Genomic DNA, 18,649 nt, shown 5'->3' with positions numbered 1-18,649 from the left:
TGTGGCAGGAAGGGCGAAGCAGTGGGTGTAGGCCTGACTAATAATGGGGGTTCTTGTTCCCTGGCTGGGTTTGACATCTTTCTTTCTCCCTCTGGATTTAAATGGCTTCTCAGCCCGAGAGGCACTGCCTGTGCCCTGGATTCAGAAGGTACACGCCTCCTTGGGAAGCCAAGGCGAGAGACAGCGGCTCACTCACTCTCTCTCTCTCTCTCTCTTTCTGCATCTGCCGGGAGAGCTGCCGCTGGTATTTTTCCACAGGCCTTTTCTGCGCTCTCAGGGCCTAGCTTTTCCCGGCCAGGCCCAGAGTCCGAGAGAGGGTTAATAGGCAGGAAGCTGAAGCCATCGCAGACTAATACGGAAGTCAGATTTTTGTTTAACTGACAGGTTTAGCAGGCCTCCGCCGTGGGGGAGGGGGCCGGGAGGGGAAGGGAAGTCTGTAGCTCTAGGCATGTGGCCTGCTAGGAGCGCATTTGGCCTTTCTTAGGGTAAGGACCGAAGCTGCTGGGGGTGCGGGGCTGGCATCCCGGCCAGGAGGCAGGAGCCGGATTTGGTTTTCGTTGGAGCTCTGGATGGGGGTGGGGGGCGGTGAGAGGTGAGATTCTGGGCCGAGGCGAAGGGCTCTCTGGCCTGCTTTGTCCAGGAGGCAGTCTGACAATGACTATGCAAACTTGACCACTGGGTGCCCCTCCTCCCTGCCAGCCCGAGTCCTCTGTCCTCTGAGAAGCCAGGGCTGCTCTGGAACCATCTGGGGGGCTCGCCTGCCCGGTCTCTTCGGCCTCAGAGGCCTGCCTCCAGCCTCTTTTTTTTCTTGTTCCCTGGGCTGTTTTCCTGGGGCTCCCCACGCTTCGGCCTCAGTCCGCCCCTCACCTCGCCGGGGGCGGGGGTGGGGGAAGAACGTTCTGCTGGATTGTTCTAGAAAAAGGACCAGCCTTCCTCCCAGCGAGAGAGCCGTTTCCGTGGGGGCAGATGAGGGTGAGCCCTTCCAGCTCACCCCCAAATCGCTCTTGCTTGGGGCCTCCGGGCCTCAGGCTTTGCTGGAGCAGGTCAGGCTGGCTGCACTGGCTTGCCCGTGCCGGGAACTCTAGCCAGGGTGTGGGAGAAGGGCGTCTGGGGGCCCCTTCCCTAAGTTTTTCTTGCTGCAAAAGGCCTAGCTTAGCCTGTCTTTTTCTATGCACAGGATGGCTCTTGCTCACCAGAGCCTCACAAAGATAATCGCTCAGGAAGTGTTTCCGCCAATCCGAGGCCGCCTTACACTCCGATTTGCCGGGGCAGCCAATCGGGGATGAGCTTTTATTAGGCGGCCAGATCATCAAGCCGAAGTGCCAAACCCTTTTTCTGTGAGAACTAGGAGCCTGTCCTCCATGTTTTATAAGTATTGACATTACACAGTGTTAACAATGCATCCACAGAGGTAAGCTCGACTTTTTAACCATCTTTTCTCCCCCTCCCTCTGAGACATCCGCATTGTGGGCGAGCAGTGTGATTTCTCTGTGGCTGGCCGTGCCACACTCACCCCCACAGCACTTAGGTTAACTTGGAACTGTTTAGAGAGAATTTTTTTGCTTTCTTGGGTCACATGGCTAAGTAGCCATTAGCCAGAGCTTGATTCTGCAAACTGGCAAGGGCCTGGCACACCTTTTCTTCCACCAGGACATGGTGTTTCTAGAAGAGTGTGAAGCTAGATCCTGGTATTGCCAAAAAAGAAAGCTTTTTTTTTTTTTTTTTCCCCTCCCCTTCCCTCCTCTCTCTTTTTCTCTCTCTCTCTCCCTCTCTCTGAGCAGTACCCCCCTCCCCCCCCTGCACTATTGTCTTCTCTTGTGTCACATGCCTGCTGGGGGAAGAAAATGGAAGGTAAGCAAGCAGGCTCCCCTCCAAGGAGAGCTCATGGCAGAGAGCAAAAGCAGGCAAGTTTACCTCTCCAAAGAGGTGCTGGGAAGGCTGGACTCAGTTCTGACCAGCGTGGACGTGTGTTTGAGAAAGAACCAAGCCCTGAGCAGAGCAGTGCTAAGGCGAGAGCCTGGCTCCTGGGGCCTAGGTGGGAGGTGGTGGCTCCCCAAGGTCTTTTCTCTTCCTGCAGGGTTGCTTCACTTGAAACTACATTGTTCAGCCTTTTTTCCTGACTTCTGTTGATACAGAGTGTTCTTCTGCAAGCCAGCCTACAGCCAGCAAATGTTTCTGAAAGTGTTTTCTAGGCTTTGGAGGAAGTTTTTGGAGCAGGGATGGGGAGTGGGGGGCGGGGGGAGTGTAGGAGGTGTGTGTGGGGGGGTGTTGGACATCCTCTTGCAATAAATCTGAGGACTCTTTTTTTGAATCCCTTAGCTTTTCTCTCCTCTTGCATGGTTTTCAATGAACTCATGTATTTCTCCTTGTTTGCATTTTCTTTTCCCTCTTTTACATTGTATCCTCCTCTGTCCTGTGTGAGGAAATAAAAAAAAAATCCTGTCTGTGGCTTATGATAGCATTCCATATTCAGTGGTTGGGTTGTGGTGGTGGTGGTGGTGGTGGTGTTGTGTGTGTGTGTGTTTTTAATAATCCCGTGTAACTGTTTGAAAAAATTTCCTTTTTGATCAAGTCCCAAATCTGCCAGCCTGTTCTCTCTTCTTAACTGTGGAAAAATGAGACGGTTGCTTGACCATTTGTTGGGTAAGTAAAGCAATCCATTGCCTCTGTGACCATGTATAGAGTGTGGCGAACCTTTGGGGTCTGTTTGTAACAGGGGGGTCTTGGCTGCAGCCGTTGGGGGCTTTTGATGACCAGGAACCCAGGCAGGGCTTTTGGAATAGGGTCTTGATTCTAGGGGACTGTTTGAATCCACTGTTTTTTTTCCTAATAACCTGCAGCTAGGATTGAAGATTAGACTTCCTGTTTACGCTCAGCCAGGGAACAAATGTTCAGTTCATTGTGACTTGACTGGAGACCTTGAATGGGGTTTGTTTGGATATTAGCTAGAAAACTCTGGGTAGGTGAACTGCTTGTGAAATGTAAGCAAGTGCTTGTTCTTAAGCGTCTCAGAGCCTTGAACATGGGGGGGGAGGGGAGGGAGGAGCTGGGGGGGGTGTGTGTGTGGGGGGTGTCAGTACTTATGTGTTAGGAGGCGTACATGTCTGTCAAATCCCACCCACCACCAGACTTGGTCCGCCTGGGGACTCAGTACACAACAGACCCGGCCTTTTTCCACGCCTGACCCCCACACACATCTGTATGCACGCTCCCCTTTACTTCTGATTTATTTCTCACTTTTTTTTTTTTTTTAACATTTCCCCTGATCTCTTAATGCTGGAGAGTGGGGAAAAAAAAAAAAAAAAAGAGACTCTTGTTGAGCGTTCGCCTCAGAATTTCCCTAGAAGTTCACTCCTTAAATTTCCAGCCTGGAGACCAATCCAGCAGGACTGTTCAGTGCTGGAAATATATTCCGTTGCTCTGTTTTGCCAACTTTATGGAATCCATCATCTTCCTTCTTTTAAAGTGCTGTCCAGCAACCCACCTTGTAGGACCAAGTGGAAAAAGGCTCATTTAATAAGGAGAGATGTACCCAGTTCTAAGGTGAGAGGAGTCGGTGTTAAGACACGCCAGCTCTTAGAGGAAAAGTCCAGGCCGTTCTTGATGTTACATACTTAACCCTGAACTGCTTGTGTGCTGCTTCCCCACACAGGAAAGTTCAGACACTTGGCTATTTTCTTTGTTCTTATCTCCTGGAGGTAAATGGAAATTGCACCTTGAGGTTCTTGAGGCCCCCTCAGGAGCAATGTCTCATCACAAGACTCTTGGATTTTGGTGGCTTCAGTGTTTGCATAATGGTGTATTTGTTGGGCTAAGGGCCAGGCGTCTGTCCTCCAGTAGCTCGTGTTAAAATGGCTCCCCCAGGTTTGCAAAGCCAAGGTCTGTTTTCAAGGATGCAGCCCCAGCCAGTTCCGAGCCCTGGACCAGGTCAGCCACTTGCCTCTGGTACTGTGGCCACCAGCAAACATGAGTCTGTAAAAAGTTAATTGCTTTCAAAGTAGCCTTATTTTCCAGTTTCACTGGGGGGGGGGGTGGAAGGGCCAACACCAAATGTCTGCATTGCAGCAGGACTAGGTAGGGACAGCAGTGCTGGCTCACAGTGCAGCCCAATGGGCTTCCTCTTTCCAGCTTTTGAACCAATAGACTTGAAGGAAAGGTTACAGATTGACAATGGCTGTGGCCAGACTAAGAGTGGGCCTTCTGGAATTTTCTACCGTCTTGGTTCCTTTTAGGAAAAGCAGATCTGTGGAGCTGAGTCCTCGCCTACATTTCATGCCTTAGGGCATTTCCCCTCCCCCCCTTCTTTTTAACTTCAAGGTAGATATCACGTTTGTAAATTGCAGAGGGAGGAACAGACTCTTGGGCTGTTTTTCTTTTTCCTTCTGCCTCCTCAGTCTCCAAAGAGGATGCAAGGAACAAACACAGACACACTGGAGCTTTTGATTCCTCCCCCCCACCCCCCCTTCACGACCCTCCAGGATGGATTCACTTTCTGCTTTGGGAAATTAAGTGGCATTCACGTGGGGGAGGGGGAGTAGCTGCTTTTATTAGCTCCAGAAAATGGTCAGTGTTCCGTCTGTAACTAGGAATTAATTATATATAATCACTCAGTAAACTTTTCTGCGGAGTTTTTCTAATTGCTGTGCATGAACGATGGTTAGCCTGTGGGAGCTGAGTCCAGGTACTTTTATAATTAACAGCTCAAAGATTGGAGTCCGAAAGAAAGAAACAATGGGGCCTCTTGGATTATAAAGGAGGGATGAAAACAATAGCTTTTTTTTCCTTCTTCTTTCTTTCTTGTTACCCCTTTTCTTTTCGACTAAACATGCCCCCTTTCCTTTCCCCTGGAGAACAGTGGGCAAATGGCTTCAGGTCTTAAATAGGAGAAGGGGGAAAATGAGTCCCCCTTTCAAAAGCAGGGTGACGGGAGCCCAGAAAACCCCGCAGGCAAAGGTAGGTTTTTAAAAAAGTCCAGCCACTTCAAACGTGTGGTCTCTGCTTCTTGTGTCTCTTTCCCCCTGTGCTCTCCTGTGGCAGAGGCCACAAGCATTTGTCAGCTGGGGAGCCCCAGATCTGGCTTTGCCTCTGGTTTGACCCTGGAAAGAAAGATACTTGCCAAAGGGCCTTCACCAGCCCACAGCAGAGAGTTAGGAGAGGGGGTGGGGGGCGGGGGAGAAGCCCTTCCCTGCTCTCAAAGGCAGAACCCAGCCAGGATTCACCCCTGGCTTCAGGTTGCTAAGGCTCTGGCGGCCCTTCCCCCTCCGCCCCACGCGGCTTGCTGATAAACAAGCAGGCAGGAGCCATGTCAGCCCTGCAGCCAGCTACGCTGCCAGGCTGGCCCTCCTCGTCCAGATCACCTACCTACCGGCCGGCCGGGAGCCAGCCGCCCGTCCTCGCCCTGGCACAGCCGTGGGCACTCTGCCCTCCTTTCTCTCCTGAAGCTCAGAAACAGTCACCTTGAAAACTCCCCGCACGCAGCTCCAGGAGGGCTCTGAGGCCATGCTCAGACCTGTAACAGTCAATTACATTATCCACCATGAGGCTATTGGTTCGGCCTGGGAAAGCAGGTTTTGCAAAACCCATTGTTAATTTCGAGGGCTCTGGTGGGGGTGGACACAAATCTAATTTGTGAGTATCCTGCGCCTGGGCTAAGGGAATGTTTTCCTGTTGTTTTCTCCTCTGCAGACTCGGATTGTCTTTCCTTGATGTTAGCTGTCTTCGGACTGGCTGGGTATTTGGTGGCGGTTCTCAGGCTTATTAAACAGCCTTTTTATTTTACTTTGGCCTCAGACTGGGGTGCAGCCCTGCAGCTTGGCTTTTCAGATGCCTGCTGCCCAGGAAGCACTTTTCATGTGACCTGGCTCCTCTGGGGGAGGGCTGCAAAGCTGGTTTCTAATCCCCCAAGAAGGGGAAATGGGCTTCTGCCCCCTCCCCAGCCTGCTCCCCTTTCACATTTTTGTTGTGTGCACAGACACCTGTCTGTCTGCCCTGTGTGCCACGGGGCTGCCTAGTTCCTAACCTCCCACCCACCTCATTCGAGGGCAAGGGGGCCTCATTTTAGAGCCTGGCGTGGAAGGCTCAGGATCTGAAAGGGAAGGGTTTTTTTTTCCTTAGGAACCTGTGACTTCACAAACTCCCCCTGTCATTGCAGGTTTTTTTTTTTTTTTCCCCCTTTTTTTTTTTTTTTTAAGCTTCTAAACGTTGGGTTGTTGGTGTCCTTTGGTTGAAGCTTTTCCTAGTTCTGATATTTAGGAAGGTGGCTTTGAAACTAGCAGGGCTGCTTAAGCAAGAGCTACAGCTATTGAACAAACTGCTACCATTTTAGCTTCAATACAGGAATGAGGCAGTGTTGCCAGACGCCATTTTAAGAATCCTGCATAAATAGCTTAGCCACCGGTGACTCTGCCTGTTTTAGGTGAGTGCTTATATAAAGCTGCTAACCATTCCCTCCCCTCCCCCCATTTTTAAAGAAATTAATTGCAGATTTAGGAAAGCATGGTCTTTGATGTCGGTGTTTTCACTCTTTCGTGATCTGGAAGAGGAAGATGTGTCTTGGGGAATTCAGTATTTCCTAACAGCCTGGACCAGTTTGGGATTTTGAATGAAAGTAGAAAGCTGGAGGAAAAGTCCTTCCGAATGATTGCATGATTCTTGAATCGCTGTGTGAGAATCCTCAGCTGTAGACCCAGAGTCTTGTGCATGCTGGTTATATATTCTAGATGGGTGAGATATTCCTGGTTAAGAGTCTAATGCTAGGGGCACTTGAGGAAGAGAAATATCCGGGCATTGTGTATCCAGGCTTTTTTTTTTTTTTTTCTTTTTTTTTTTCCCCTGTCCAAACTAGATCTTTTCTCTTTTTCTCTCTCTCTTCTGGAAGTGTTGAGGGGATGGGTTTCCTGGGGATTACGGACCAGCCTCGAGTCTTCGGAATTAATAATCAGAAGGCTTAAAACATCCTGGAGGTGCAGTTTATCTGCAACTTTTAATTGCTCTTTTCCAGTGCATGCAGGTTAAGAAGTAAGCAGAGGTTTTCTTGCTCAGGCATTGGGGGAGAAAGCTTTTATTCTTTCCTGGGGCTGGGTATGGCATGGTCTTGGCTGTCTGTGCAGGCGCTGGGTATTTCTTCTTTAATTGCCAGAAGTGTATCAGTTTGTGTAATCCAGAGGCAAGTGATTTAGGAGAAAGTGCAGGAGGTGATGGTGGTGGCAACATACAATGTAGGCAACTAGGGGATGGTGTCTTTTCCTATTGGGGCGAGAGGCTGTCGTTGGATTTTCATCTCTTTTTACCCTTTTCCTTCAGCGGGCCCCCAGCCTCCCCAGCAGACCTAAAAAAAAAGTAATGTCAGTTTGAAACAAGGGCCGCTTGTTCCATTGTTTTTGATTTAAATAATCGAGGTTGCTGGAAGCTAGCTGATAGGGAAGGAAAGAGGCTGTGTGTTTTTTCAGACTTTAATGCATTAATGACAAGAGTTCAGAGTCTTTTCTCCATGCGCAGCTGCTTTTTTTTAAAAAAAGAAAACAATTATTCTTTGACTCCCCCCCCCCAAATGATGAACAGTTCTTAACCTAAAATGACCAAGCTCTGTGGGGGCATTCAGACAGGTACAGATCTTTTCTTACCACCACTTTTGATGTCATATTCAGTTTTTTTTTTCTTCCCCTAATAACTTAACAGTAAACTAAAAATGAAAAAAAAAAATGAGATCAGTGGTGTAGAAAAAAGGAAGTCCCTTTAGATGTGGCTATTCAAAATGACTAATTTTGCATTCTGGTCTTTGCTTTTGTAAATGAGTTTTTTTTTTTTTTTTTTTCCCCTTTACATGCGTAGACACTGCAATTTCCTTTAGTCAAATACAAGTTATTGTGTGTGCTTATGTGTGTGTGGGTGGGTGGGTGTGCATGCATGTGCTTGCATGGGTTCCCTTTGAAAGGATGGCTTGCAGATCTGTGAAAAAGATGCTTTTCTGAAATTGTTGTCCTTCAGATCCTTGGCTGAAACTGGTGATGCTATTCCTAAAGTCAGGTGATGGTGCTCACTTTGTAATACTTGGAAAGATAAAGCAGCTTAACTTTCTTCTCCTTCCCTGCTCCAGAATTGATTATCTTAAACTCAGCAGCAAATAGCCACCACATCACTAGTTTGCATTTTCTTAGCCTCCCAGCAGCTTTCCTGCCTGAAGTATTCAGCTCCTCCAGGCTGTTACAAGCCAAATAATTGTTCTCTTGAATACAGCCTTCCTCGGTGATTAATACACCTTTGAATGTTTTCATCGCTGCAGAAATCCTTCAAGTGGGTTTTGGGGATTCTGTTATGCATAATTGTTTCTTTCACCAGCGAACATATTGGTAGGATCCCAGATTAGCGTTTTCTCCATCACTCAAAATATGGGATCGGTTTCAAGAAGTTTAGGATTTCACAGACTTCAGAGAGAGAGGGAGGCCAATCTAGTTGCTAGAAGGATCGAGGTGGCTGTTTAATCTTTTGAAGCTGACCATCTCGCGCTCTCTGAGGGGGCTGCATGGGACTTTCTGTTCAGATGGATTTCCAGTCACCTCAAGCCAGAAACCTTCAGCAGCAGCATCCATTTGGACAGCCTGTGTGTGTTGCAGGCGGAGGGTGTTTCTGAGTTGAGAAGGGTTGCTTCTTAAGTTGGAGGAAAAAGTCTTGGTGCTAAAATCACCTGCCCCAAATCACCGTTACATTATCACGTGTTAGCGACAAGTGCTTAGGTTTCAGAGGGGCTTTCTTCTGATGCAAACCGTTTGTGACAGCATGTCAGTTGTTTCTTTGGTGATTTGTGTCCCAGGCTTGCTTTATGGGTGCAGTGTGGACAAAATTGTCATCGGGGTTCAGTATCAGAGAGCTACGTGTGTGAATATTCTGATTGCAAAACAAACTGCCTCTCTCTCTCCACTGGCCCTCGGTGAGTTTCAGGCCTCCAAGCTCTTCTCACTGAATTCTGAGCGAGCCTCTCTTCCTATTTTGTTCCGGCATCAAACTTGGAACTCTCTCCTCAGCACACCTCCATCTGACCAGAAAGGTCCAGGCCTTTTCATTTTCAGACTTGTCTTTTGTCTCATCACAGCCCCAGACCCTGAAACGCAGAAGGGACATTCTGATTCTTCCTTTCTCCGCCCGCCTCCCCTCTGTCCTGGTGTTTTGAATCTTCCCGATGGACAATTGCAGCCATCTCCATTGGAGATGCCCCCATTTCTTCTGGTTCAACCACAGTCCGATGAAATTGCATCTAGAGGGATGGCTCAGATTCTTATCACTCCACTGTCAGGCGAATGCTTGGAAAGTTCCTGCACCTAAGCCATTGGCGCTTAGAAAAGCAGAACTTGGCTGGCTGGGCGCGAGAGGTGTGTGTGTGTGTGTCTGCTGGGTCTGTGGGGAAGATATGAAATGGCCCGCACTCAGTTCAGCGGGGAGTTCCAGGGGCTAGAGGGAGAGAAGATTCTGGTGCCTGTTTTCTCTGCTTCCCTCCCCACCCCCCAGCTCTCAGCCCGACTTTTAAATAATCCTTCCCCATTCCACCTTTGTGGTGGGGGGAATTTGTCACAGCTCAAAAGAGTGCTGAATGCTTTCTCTAAGCCCTGCCTGCTGCAGAGAAGCAGCGTCTGGGGGTTGGGGGTGTGGAGACCCCAGTTCGGATTCCTCAGCTAAGTGCGGCTGCCTTGAACGTTTGGTGACGAGGCCTTTTGCTTCTGGTCGGGACATACTTTTCTACTTTGTCACTGAACCTCTATATTGTGTCATGTTTCTGCCTCGTGGAGCAATGGGAAGATTTCGTTGGGAGGTCTCTTTGCCTTGTAGAATTCAGAGAGCAGGACTCTAGGCACCCCGAAAACTACCTCCAACCTGAACCCCGTGTGAACCAGAAACTCATTTTACTTGAATGCTGGGTTTTCATTGGTCTGCGGGGGTAGGTTGTAACAGTGTGTACCAAAAAAGAAAAAAAAAAAAGCTTTTTTGTATCCCCCAGTAGCATGACAACTGGAATAGTAATTTGATGTTAAAGAAAGAGCCTCCTAATGTTTAGAAAAACACCTACGGAATCTTGACACTTTGTTTGAAATCAGGTGTGGGTCGTGGCCCCCCCCTCCCCCCCGCATAAGGATGGGGGATTGTCTTTAAAAGGTGGGTTTGTTGTTAGAATGTCTGAAACACTGCCCCTCATGGGGCAAGGTCTCTGCCTCCCTAAACATGAACACAATCTGCTCTGTTTCAGCTTGGCTGAAGAGGAAATAAAAGCAGAACAGGAAGTGGGAGAGGGCATGGATATCTCTACTCGCTCCAAAGGTGAGTAAAAATCTTGTGTTACCTATTTCAGGGCAGAGGAGGCCATTGCAGTGTCTCTCTCTCGTTGTCCTAGTGCAGGGAAGTGTGGCTGAACCCGCCGAGGGTGCGACACTCCTCTGATGTTGAGAGGTGGCCTCTTTGATGGATGCTTCTCATTTATAGAGACCTCTCCTTTGGATTTGCTTGCCCTTGCGTAGGTGTCCTGACCTGTTGGGAATCTTGCCGACAGTAAATTTCACGCATGTGTCGTGATTGAGGGCAGCCTGCTCCCTCTCTGCCGGGTGACTTTCGGGAGTCCATTTACGTAAAGTAGGTTCTAGAAGCAGCTAGAATCTCTAGCCACTGCCAGGTGTCTGATGTTCATCAGAGGCTTCTCTGGAATGGCAGAGGCGAAGGAAGTGGACCTGCTTCTTTGGGAAATAGTGGTTCTGCTTAGAGCACCAAGGGAAATGGGAGGACACCCTGGAATGCGGGGACCAGTGTTTGCACGGAGCACAAAGTTTTTTGCAAATTAGAGTCCACTCGGTGTGTGTGTTTCCTTTCCGAATCCTGCTCAAAAGTCTGCTGATGGAGGGATTGGTACTTTTGGTTGGGTCTGTGTGAGATTGTATGAGGCATCTCAAAAGGAAGCAGTTCCTCCCGTTTGCCTTCAGGTGCTTTTAGAAGGGAGCTGCTGGAGCCTTTTTCACGTCTTTGGTTGATGAAACTGCTCATTCCTCAACTGATGGTTGTACGCTGTTGTTGTTATTCCTTTGGCAAGTCACTGAGTACCTGCTCTGCGCCTGAGGCCCTGTGCTGTGGGTGCTGGGGGAGGTGGGAAGGGCTGGGCAGAGGGCGAGGACAGACTCTCCCAGGTAGCTTAAAAGCTTCACAGAAAGCAGCTCTGGAAAAGCATCCGGCACAGCAGAGCTTTTTGAGGATTTTTTTAGGACAGCATGTCGTTCTGGGCAAAGATGAGGGTTACATGGTGGCAGCTGTGACCTGGAAGGGGGCGGGGGGTGTCTGTTGTTGGGGCTTGGCCTGCCAGATGGGGGATAGGCCTGGTTCAGGAAGGAGGGGAGGCCCCTCAGGTGGCAGGCTAGGCTGCCCGGGTGGGTGGTCCGTGCCTGAGGGGGCTAGCAGTACCTCTAATGGTGAGGCATGCTGGGGTGGGTGGGTGGGATCTGCACAAGGAAAGAACCTTCTAGAAGAGAGATTTGGAGATAGTTGCTGATGGGAAAGCACGTCCCAGGCCCCCCCCCCTGTTGTGGAGAGGAAGCCCAGAGAATGGGACCTGGGAGCCGGAGTGCCTTGTCCTGGCTCTGCCTCTCAGTGGACACTTTCTGTCTCTGTCCCTGTTTTCATTTCTTTTGTTTTTGTCTTTTTTTAGGGCTGCGCCAGTGGCATATGGAGGTTCCCAAGCTAGGGGTCGAATGGGAGCTGTAGCTGCCGACCTGCACCGGATCCTTAACCCACTGAGCAAGGCCAGGGATCAAACCCACAACCTCATGGTTCCTAGTCAGATCCATTTCCGCTGCGCCATGACGGGAACTCCTCTGCCCCTGTTTTCTTATCCAGCACCCCTGTGAAATGGGTGTCGAATTATATATATATATATATTTTTTTGTCTTTTTATTCTTAGCGCTCCACGCATATGGAGATTCCCAGCTAGGGTCAATCGAGCCGTAGCCACTGGCCTACGCCAGACCACAGCAAGCGGATCGAGCCGCGTCTGCAACCTACACCACAGCTCAGCAAGCCGATCGTTAACCACTGAGCACAGGACCGAACCCGCACCCATGGTTCTAGTCATATTCGTAACCACTGCGCACGACGGACTCCGAATTATATTCTAAGATTTCTTCTACCTGGGGCTTCTCTTGTGAAAATACTCCTAGCTGGTGGCCTTTGTGAAGGCTGTGCTTCTAGGGTCCAGGAGCCTTTTCTTACCTGGGGAGAGGAGGGAGGGGTTGCTCCCATTTTGCGGATGAGGAAACCGAGGCGCACGTGGTAAGTCTCCCAGCTGGTGCGAGCGGGGTGGGGTTGAGCAGAACCCAGGCTCTGCCTCCGAGGAGCTGCTTCCTTCCTGAGCACTAGGCCTTGTGGCCTTCAACCAAAGGGTCAAAATTGGGGACCATCAGCAGGAGGCCTGGTCGGCTCAGGCCCTGCCCGGTGTAAGGAGGCCCCCCTTCTCTTCCCCTTGAGTGCGAGCACTGCTTCTCACCTTCTCTCAGAGCCCTGGATGCTCCTCGCTCCTCATCCTGCGTCTGGGCCGCCTGAGCTGTGACCTCTGTGGGGTCATCCTTGACCTTCTGTCTCACCTGCCCCACCCCCATCCTCCCTGCGACGGGTGACTTGCAAAAACAGATCGGATCTATCTCATCTCGCTGAGTCCCTCCACTGGCCTTCCAGCAGCACCCCAGGCTCCAGGCTGAAGTCACTGTGACCTACCTGCTGGCCTGACCTGTTCAGCTTCCTTGACTTGTGTTTACCTTGTGATGTTCTGTGCACCCGGCCCCACTTGAGCTCCCCCGGCCTCCCTCCTGTCTGTTCTCTCCTGGGGTCCCTTTGCTGGGAACACGCTGCTCTGGGTCCTGCTGCCTGCTTCTCATCGCTGGCTTCATCTCGGACGTCAGCTCCCAGAGAGGCCTTCGGTGGCCACCCAGCCCGCCGGAGCCCTTCCGTCATTTTCTGTTCTGTGTTGAAAAATAAACTCCTGATTGGAGAGCAGTTTTAGATTCCCGGATAGGTTGTGCAGATGGAGTAGGGTTCCCTGTCACCCCACCCCTCCCGGCCCCTGTCAGGTACGTACACCACACACCCACACCCACCACCCCACCACAGCTTTTCCCATTATCAGCGCCATACGTTGGCGGGGTCCATCTCATGAATGAATGAACCGGTGTTGGCGTGTTATCACCAACTCGTTTGTTTTGTTCCAATCTCCTTGGTTTTCCACAAGGATCCCTTTTCTGTTCCCAGGACCCGCCGCATCCAGGATCCCACCTAACATTTAGCTGTCACGTCTCCTTACGGTCCTCTTGTCTGTGATAGTTCTAGGCTTTCCTTGTTTTTGATGTGACTTCGATAATTTGGAAGAGAACCGGCCAGGTCTTTGGTAGGATGCCCCTCAGCGGGGGTTAGTCTGGTGTGTTTCTCGTGACGGGACTGGCGGAGAGTGGAATCGGGGTCCTGGGGAGGAAGACCTCTGAGCAAAGTGCCGTTTTCATCCCCTGTCGAGGGTACACGAACAGCACTTGTCACTGGTGACGCTGGCCTCGATCCCTTGGCTGAGGGCGTGTTTGTCAGGTCTCGTCCCTTCCTCTTCGGAATGAAGTCCCGTTGTCCCGTGCGCCCTTCCGCAGTGACGGGCCGCGCTCCCCCTCCTGAGACCCTCCACCTCCCCGGGGTGTCTACGGGAATCATTCGTGTTCTTCTGTAGGGCTCTTTGTCTTGTTTCTCCCATTTATTTGTTCAGCCATTTATTTATTTATTTATTTTCTATTTTTTTATAGCTCAAATGAATTTATCACATCTGTAGTTGTATCATGATCCTAACAATCTGATTTCACAGGATTTCCATCCCACAGCCCTGTTCAGCCATTTATTTATGTTAGCAGGGACTCAATTTTTGTTTTTAATTTTTAAAAGTTTTTAAGTACTTTATTTTTATTACTCAATGAATTTATCACATTTGTAGTTGTATATTGATCATCACAATCCGATTTCATAGGATTTCCCTCCCACAACCCAAGCACATCCCCCCACCCCCACTGTTTTTGATATATATTTTGGCAGTGCCCTCAGCATACAAAAGTTCATGGACCAGGGATCAAACCCTCACCGTAAACGTTCCCATTATGGCTCAGCGCTAATGAACCTGAGTAGTATCCATGTGGATGTGGGTTCGATCCCTGGCCTTGTCAGTGGGTTAAGGATCTGGCATTGCCGTGAGCTGTGGTGTAGGTTGCAGATGCGGCTCAGATCCTGCATACTGTGGTGGTGGTGAGAGCTGGTGGCTGCAGCTCCAATGGACCCCTAGCCTGGGAACTTCCATATGCTGCATGTGTGACCCTAAAAAGAAAAACAACAACAAACCAAAAAACCCCTGACCATAGCTGTGAGAACCACAGCATTGACAACACTGGATCCTTAACCCACTGAGCCACCAGGGAACTCCTCAGCTCTTTTATACTTTGAGTTACAGTTCAGCACTGCTTTTTTATTTTGTCGTTCAAGTTGTTCTAACTGTGGCCACTGAGAGCACTTTCATTTGGTTCTGGTGTCCCTTTGACATCATTGTGGGATTGATTTATTGAACGCTTTTTTTTTTTTTTTTGTCTTTTGTCTTATTAGGGCCACACCTACAGCATTTGGAGGTTCCCAGGCTAGGGGTCCAATCGGAGCTGTAGCTGCTGACCTACGTCAGAGCCACAGCCACGCCAGATCCGAGCCGTGTCTCGACCTACACTACAGCTCACGGCAACGCTGGATCCTCAACTCACTGAGCGAGGCCAGGGATCGAACCCGCAACCTCTTGGTTCCTAGTCGGATTTGTTTCTGCTGCGCACGATGAGACCTCCTGATTGATTGAACGCTTTCTTACTTTTTGCCGCTGCAAGATGCTTTAGGCTTATTTTGTGTACTTTCTGCCACAGCCCTGGAATTAGCCATTTCCCCAAGGTCCCTGGTTGTTCTTGGAGACTGGCCTTAGAAACCAAGGTCTGGGTGCTGGGTGTGCTCATTGCTACTGGGGTGTCTTTGCTTCTTGGTCCTCTTAGCTGACAGAGCAGGACACATATGTATAGTAACCCACATATATACTCATATCTATAAATATTTCTGTTTGTATCTGTTACATTGAGTTCGTGCCCTTGTCTCCAGTTCTGATCCATTACCACGAGGATCACCCCAGCCTTCGCCCCTTGTTTATCTGTAATTTCCCCTCCCACAGCGAGAAAGTGGCTCCTGCCATCTGCCATTCGTTTATCATTTTCTGATACATTTCAAATTTATCCTCAGTGTTCAGGTTGGTGAACTTTCACACATGTATATACTTGTGGGACCATGGCCACAAGATAATCGAACGTTTGGGGCGTTTTAGAGGGCTCTTCAAAATCTCTCTCCGACCTTGTATTCTTATTTATTTGCTTGTCGATGGTCTTGTCTGCTAGAGCGTAGGCTGCTTCTCTTTCCAGGCCTTCAGCCACCACGGTCCACCTCTCCTCTCCACTTGAGATGCAGGGTGGCAGGGGGTTTAAAAAACACCTGCCTTGCAGAGTCAGACACGCTGGTTTGCCTTCTGGCTGCCCTCCAACTAGCTGGGTTATTCTTTGTCACTTAGTTCCCCCTTATATATGGGGGTGATAAAAATAGAGGGTTATGCTGGAGATTTAAATTTGTTCACATGTATGGAGCCTTCCGGACGGCGCCTGCGACATGGTGAGTGCCCGGTGATGCCAGCCATGATTAGGTCAAGTGAGAAGGCGTGAGTTTGCATTGATAAGCCTGTCGGGTGGCACCCTCCACGTTGTGCTCCTTTCTCTGCTTACCGTCTCTAGGAAGAGGGCATGGAGGTAGTTATGGAAGACCTGTATAATCCAAAATACATCAATAGCTTTTGCAACTCAATAAAAAAAAACAAAACAAAAAAAAACCCCAAAAAACCTCAATCAAAAAAATGGGCCGAAAACCCGAATAGACATTGTCCTGGAGAAGACGTATAGGTGGCTGACAGGCACGCGGAGAGGCGCTCCACACGGCTCGTCATCAGAGAAGTCGAGATCACAGCAACGGCGAGATAGCTCCTCACACCCGTCAGAAGTCTCCAGATGCGGAGCGTTGGCAGGGATGAGGAGAAAAGGAAGCCCTGTGCCCTGTTGGAGGAAGGATCAGTTGGTGCAGCCACTGTGGAAAACAGTATGCAGGTTCTTCTCCAAAGCTGCAGAGAGAACTCTCGGATGATCCAGCACTTCCACTCCTGGGAAAGAAAGAAAAGTAACTCGAAAAGACCCGAGCAGAGTGCCCATCGCGGTGCAGCGGAAACGAATCCGACTAGTATCCATGAGGTTTTGGGTGTGATCCCTGGCTTTGCTCAGTGGGTCAGGGATCTGGTGTTGCCATGAGCTGTGGTGTATGTAGATCACAGACATGGCTCCGATGCCATGTTGCCGTGGCTGTGGCCTAGGCCAGCAGCTGCAGCTCCAATTTGACCCCCAGCCTGGGAACTTTCATATGCCTCAGGTTCGGCCCTAAAAAGACAAAAAAAAGACACATGCACCCCAGTGTTCATAGCAGCACTGTTTATGGTAGCTCAGATATAGAAACAACTCAAGTGTCCATCAAGACAAAGGGATAAAGGGAGTTTTCTTATGGCTCAGTGGGTTAGGGATATGGTGTGGTCACTACTGTGCCCTGGGTACCTGCTGTGGTGTGGGTTTGTTCCCTGGCCCGGGAACTTCCACATGCCCCAGGCCTGTTCCCCCCACCCCAAAAAAGACGAAGAGATAAAGAAGATAGTATATATGATATTATAATATAGGAGTTCCTGTCGTGGCTCAGTGGTTAACGAACCCAGTTAGCATCCACGAGGACGCAGGTTCAATCCGTGGCCTCGCTCAGTGGGTTAAGGATCCGGCGTTGCTGTGAGGTGTGGTTCAGGTCGCAGATGCAGCTCAGGTTGCTGTGGCTCTGGCAGTAGGCTGGTGGCTACAGCTCCTATTGGACTCCTAGCCTGGGAACCTCCATTTGTCGCCAGTGTGGCCCTAAAAGACAACAAAAACAAGAAAGTATAATATAGTGCAGTAATAATATGTATGTATGTATATACACACACAGTGGGATGTTACTTAGCTATGAAAGACCATGAGGGAGTTCCCATTGTGGCTCAGTGGGTTAAGAACTCGACATAGTGTCTGTGAGGATGCAGGTTTGATCCCTGGCCTTGCTCAGTGGGTTAAGGATCGGTTCAGTGTTGCTGCAAACTGCAGTGTAGGTTGTAGATGTGGCTTGGATCTGGAGTTGCTGTGACTCTGCAGCTAGCTGCAGTTCTGTTTCAACCCCTAGCCTGGGAACTTCCATATGCCGCAGGTGTGGCCCTAAAAAGGACAGAAGAAAAAATGAATTTCTGTCATTTGCAGCGGCATGGATGAGCCTAGAGAATATTAGGCTTCGTGTGATAAGCTAAAGATAAATGCTGTATGCTATTACTTACGTGGATTCTGAAAAATAAAGGCGTATCAGAACAGAAACAGACTCACAGATGTAGAAAACAAACTAGTCATTATCAGAGGGAGGCGGAGAGGGCAAGGTAGGGGTATGGAGTTCAGAAATACAGAAGTACACGCTACTGTGGATAAAACAGATAAGCAACAGGATGTATTGTACAGCATAGGGAATTATCGTTATTTTGTAATAACTTAATGGAGTACAGTCTACAAAATACTGAATCACTATGCTGTACTCTTGAAACTAATATTATAAATCAATAAAAGGTTACATTTCAGGAGTTCCCATCCTGGCTCAGCAGAAACGAATCCGACTGGCATCCATGAGGACGCAGGTTTGATGCCTGGCGTCGTTCAGTGGGTTAAGGATCTGGCATTGCCGTGAGCTGTGGTGTAGGTCACAGATGTGGCTTGGATCCCGAATTGCTGTGGCTGTGGTGCGGGCTGGCAGCTGTATCTCTGATGCAACCCCTAGCCTGGGAACTTCCATATGCCACAGGTGCTGCCCTAAAAAGACTAAAAAAAAAAAAAAAAAAAAAATTTAAATTAAAAAAAAAAAGAGTTCTGTGGGGCAACCCAGCGGGTAGGCTTGGAATAGGCATTCTAACCTGAGTTATTTGAAGGAAGCCAGTCCGTAGCCCTTTGGCCTGCTTTTCTCAGGGCCCTTGGAGCCCCTGTTCTGGTGGGGAATCGTGAGCAGAAGGGGGCTCCTAGTTTTGAGGGAGCCCTTTCTCTTTCCCCGGGGTCTGCCTGGATGGCTTTCTTTGTGTGGAGCTGAGCTTCTGTCTTCCAGGGTCATGAGATGGCCATAATCTGGCTGCTTTTGTGTCTCGAGAATCTTTGTGATGGAGCCTCTCCCGTTAGGTGAGAAAATTGAGTTCGCAGAGGCCTGGAGTTAATGATACTGGGTTGCAGGGGTTCTGAGAGCTGAAGTCAGCCTGGTCCACAGGTGATGCTTGCAAAGGCTGGGTGCAGCCTTCTCTCTCTTTTAGTCTTGATTATCTGAAAGTGTACCTTGGGATGCTATGGGCTCCGTGAACACAATACTTATTATGCCTCTAGCCTGCTTTTCTTGCGGTTTGGGAAATTTAGTGCTTCGGTCCCCACCTGATAATGACTGATCAGGGTTAAGGATGCGG

The 18,649-nt window shown here is 49.5% G+C and overlaps 1 protein-coding gene across 1 annotated transcript in view; it reads left to right on the top strand.

Moving 5' to 3' along the window:
- Window positions 210-18,649, top strand: part of ZMYND8 (zinc finger MYND-type containing 8) — a 131,876-nt gene continuing 113,436 nt past the window's right edge. The window contains 3 exon segments of the mRNA XM_021078039.1: window positions 210-485; window positions 1,178-1,411; window positions 10,235-10,305. Of these exon segments, the coding sequence (XP_020933698.1) occupies window positions 1,398-1,411; window positions 10,235-10,305 (85 nt within the window). The 5' untranslated portion in view covers window positions 210-485; window positions 1,178-1,397.

Source organism: Sus scrofa, chromosome 17, assembly GCF_000003025.6.
Source record: "Sus scrofa isolate TJ Tabasco breed Duroc chromosome 17, Sscrofa11.1, whole genome shotgun sequence".
Lineage (NCBI taxonomy): Eukaryota > Metazoa > Chordata > Mammalia > Artiodactyla > Suidae > Sus > Sus scrofa.
This window is presented reverse-complemented; position numbering and strand designations above follow the sequence as displayed.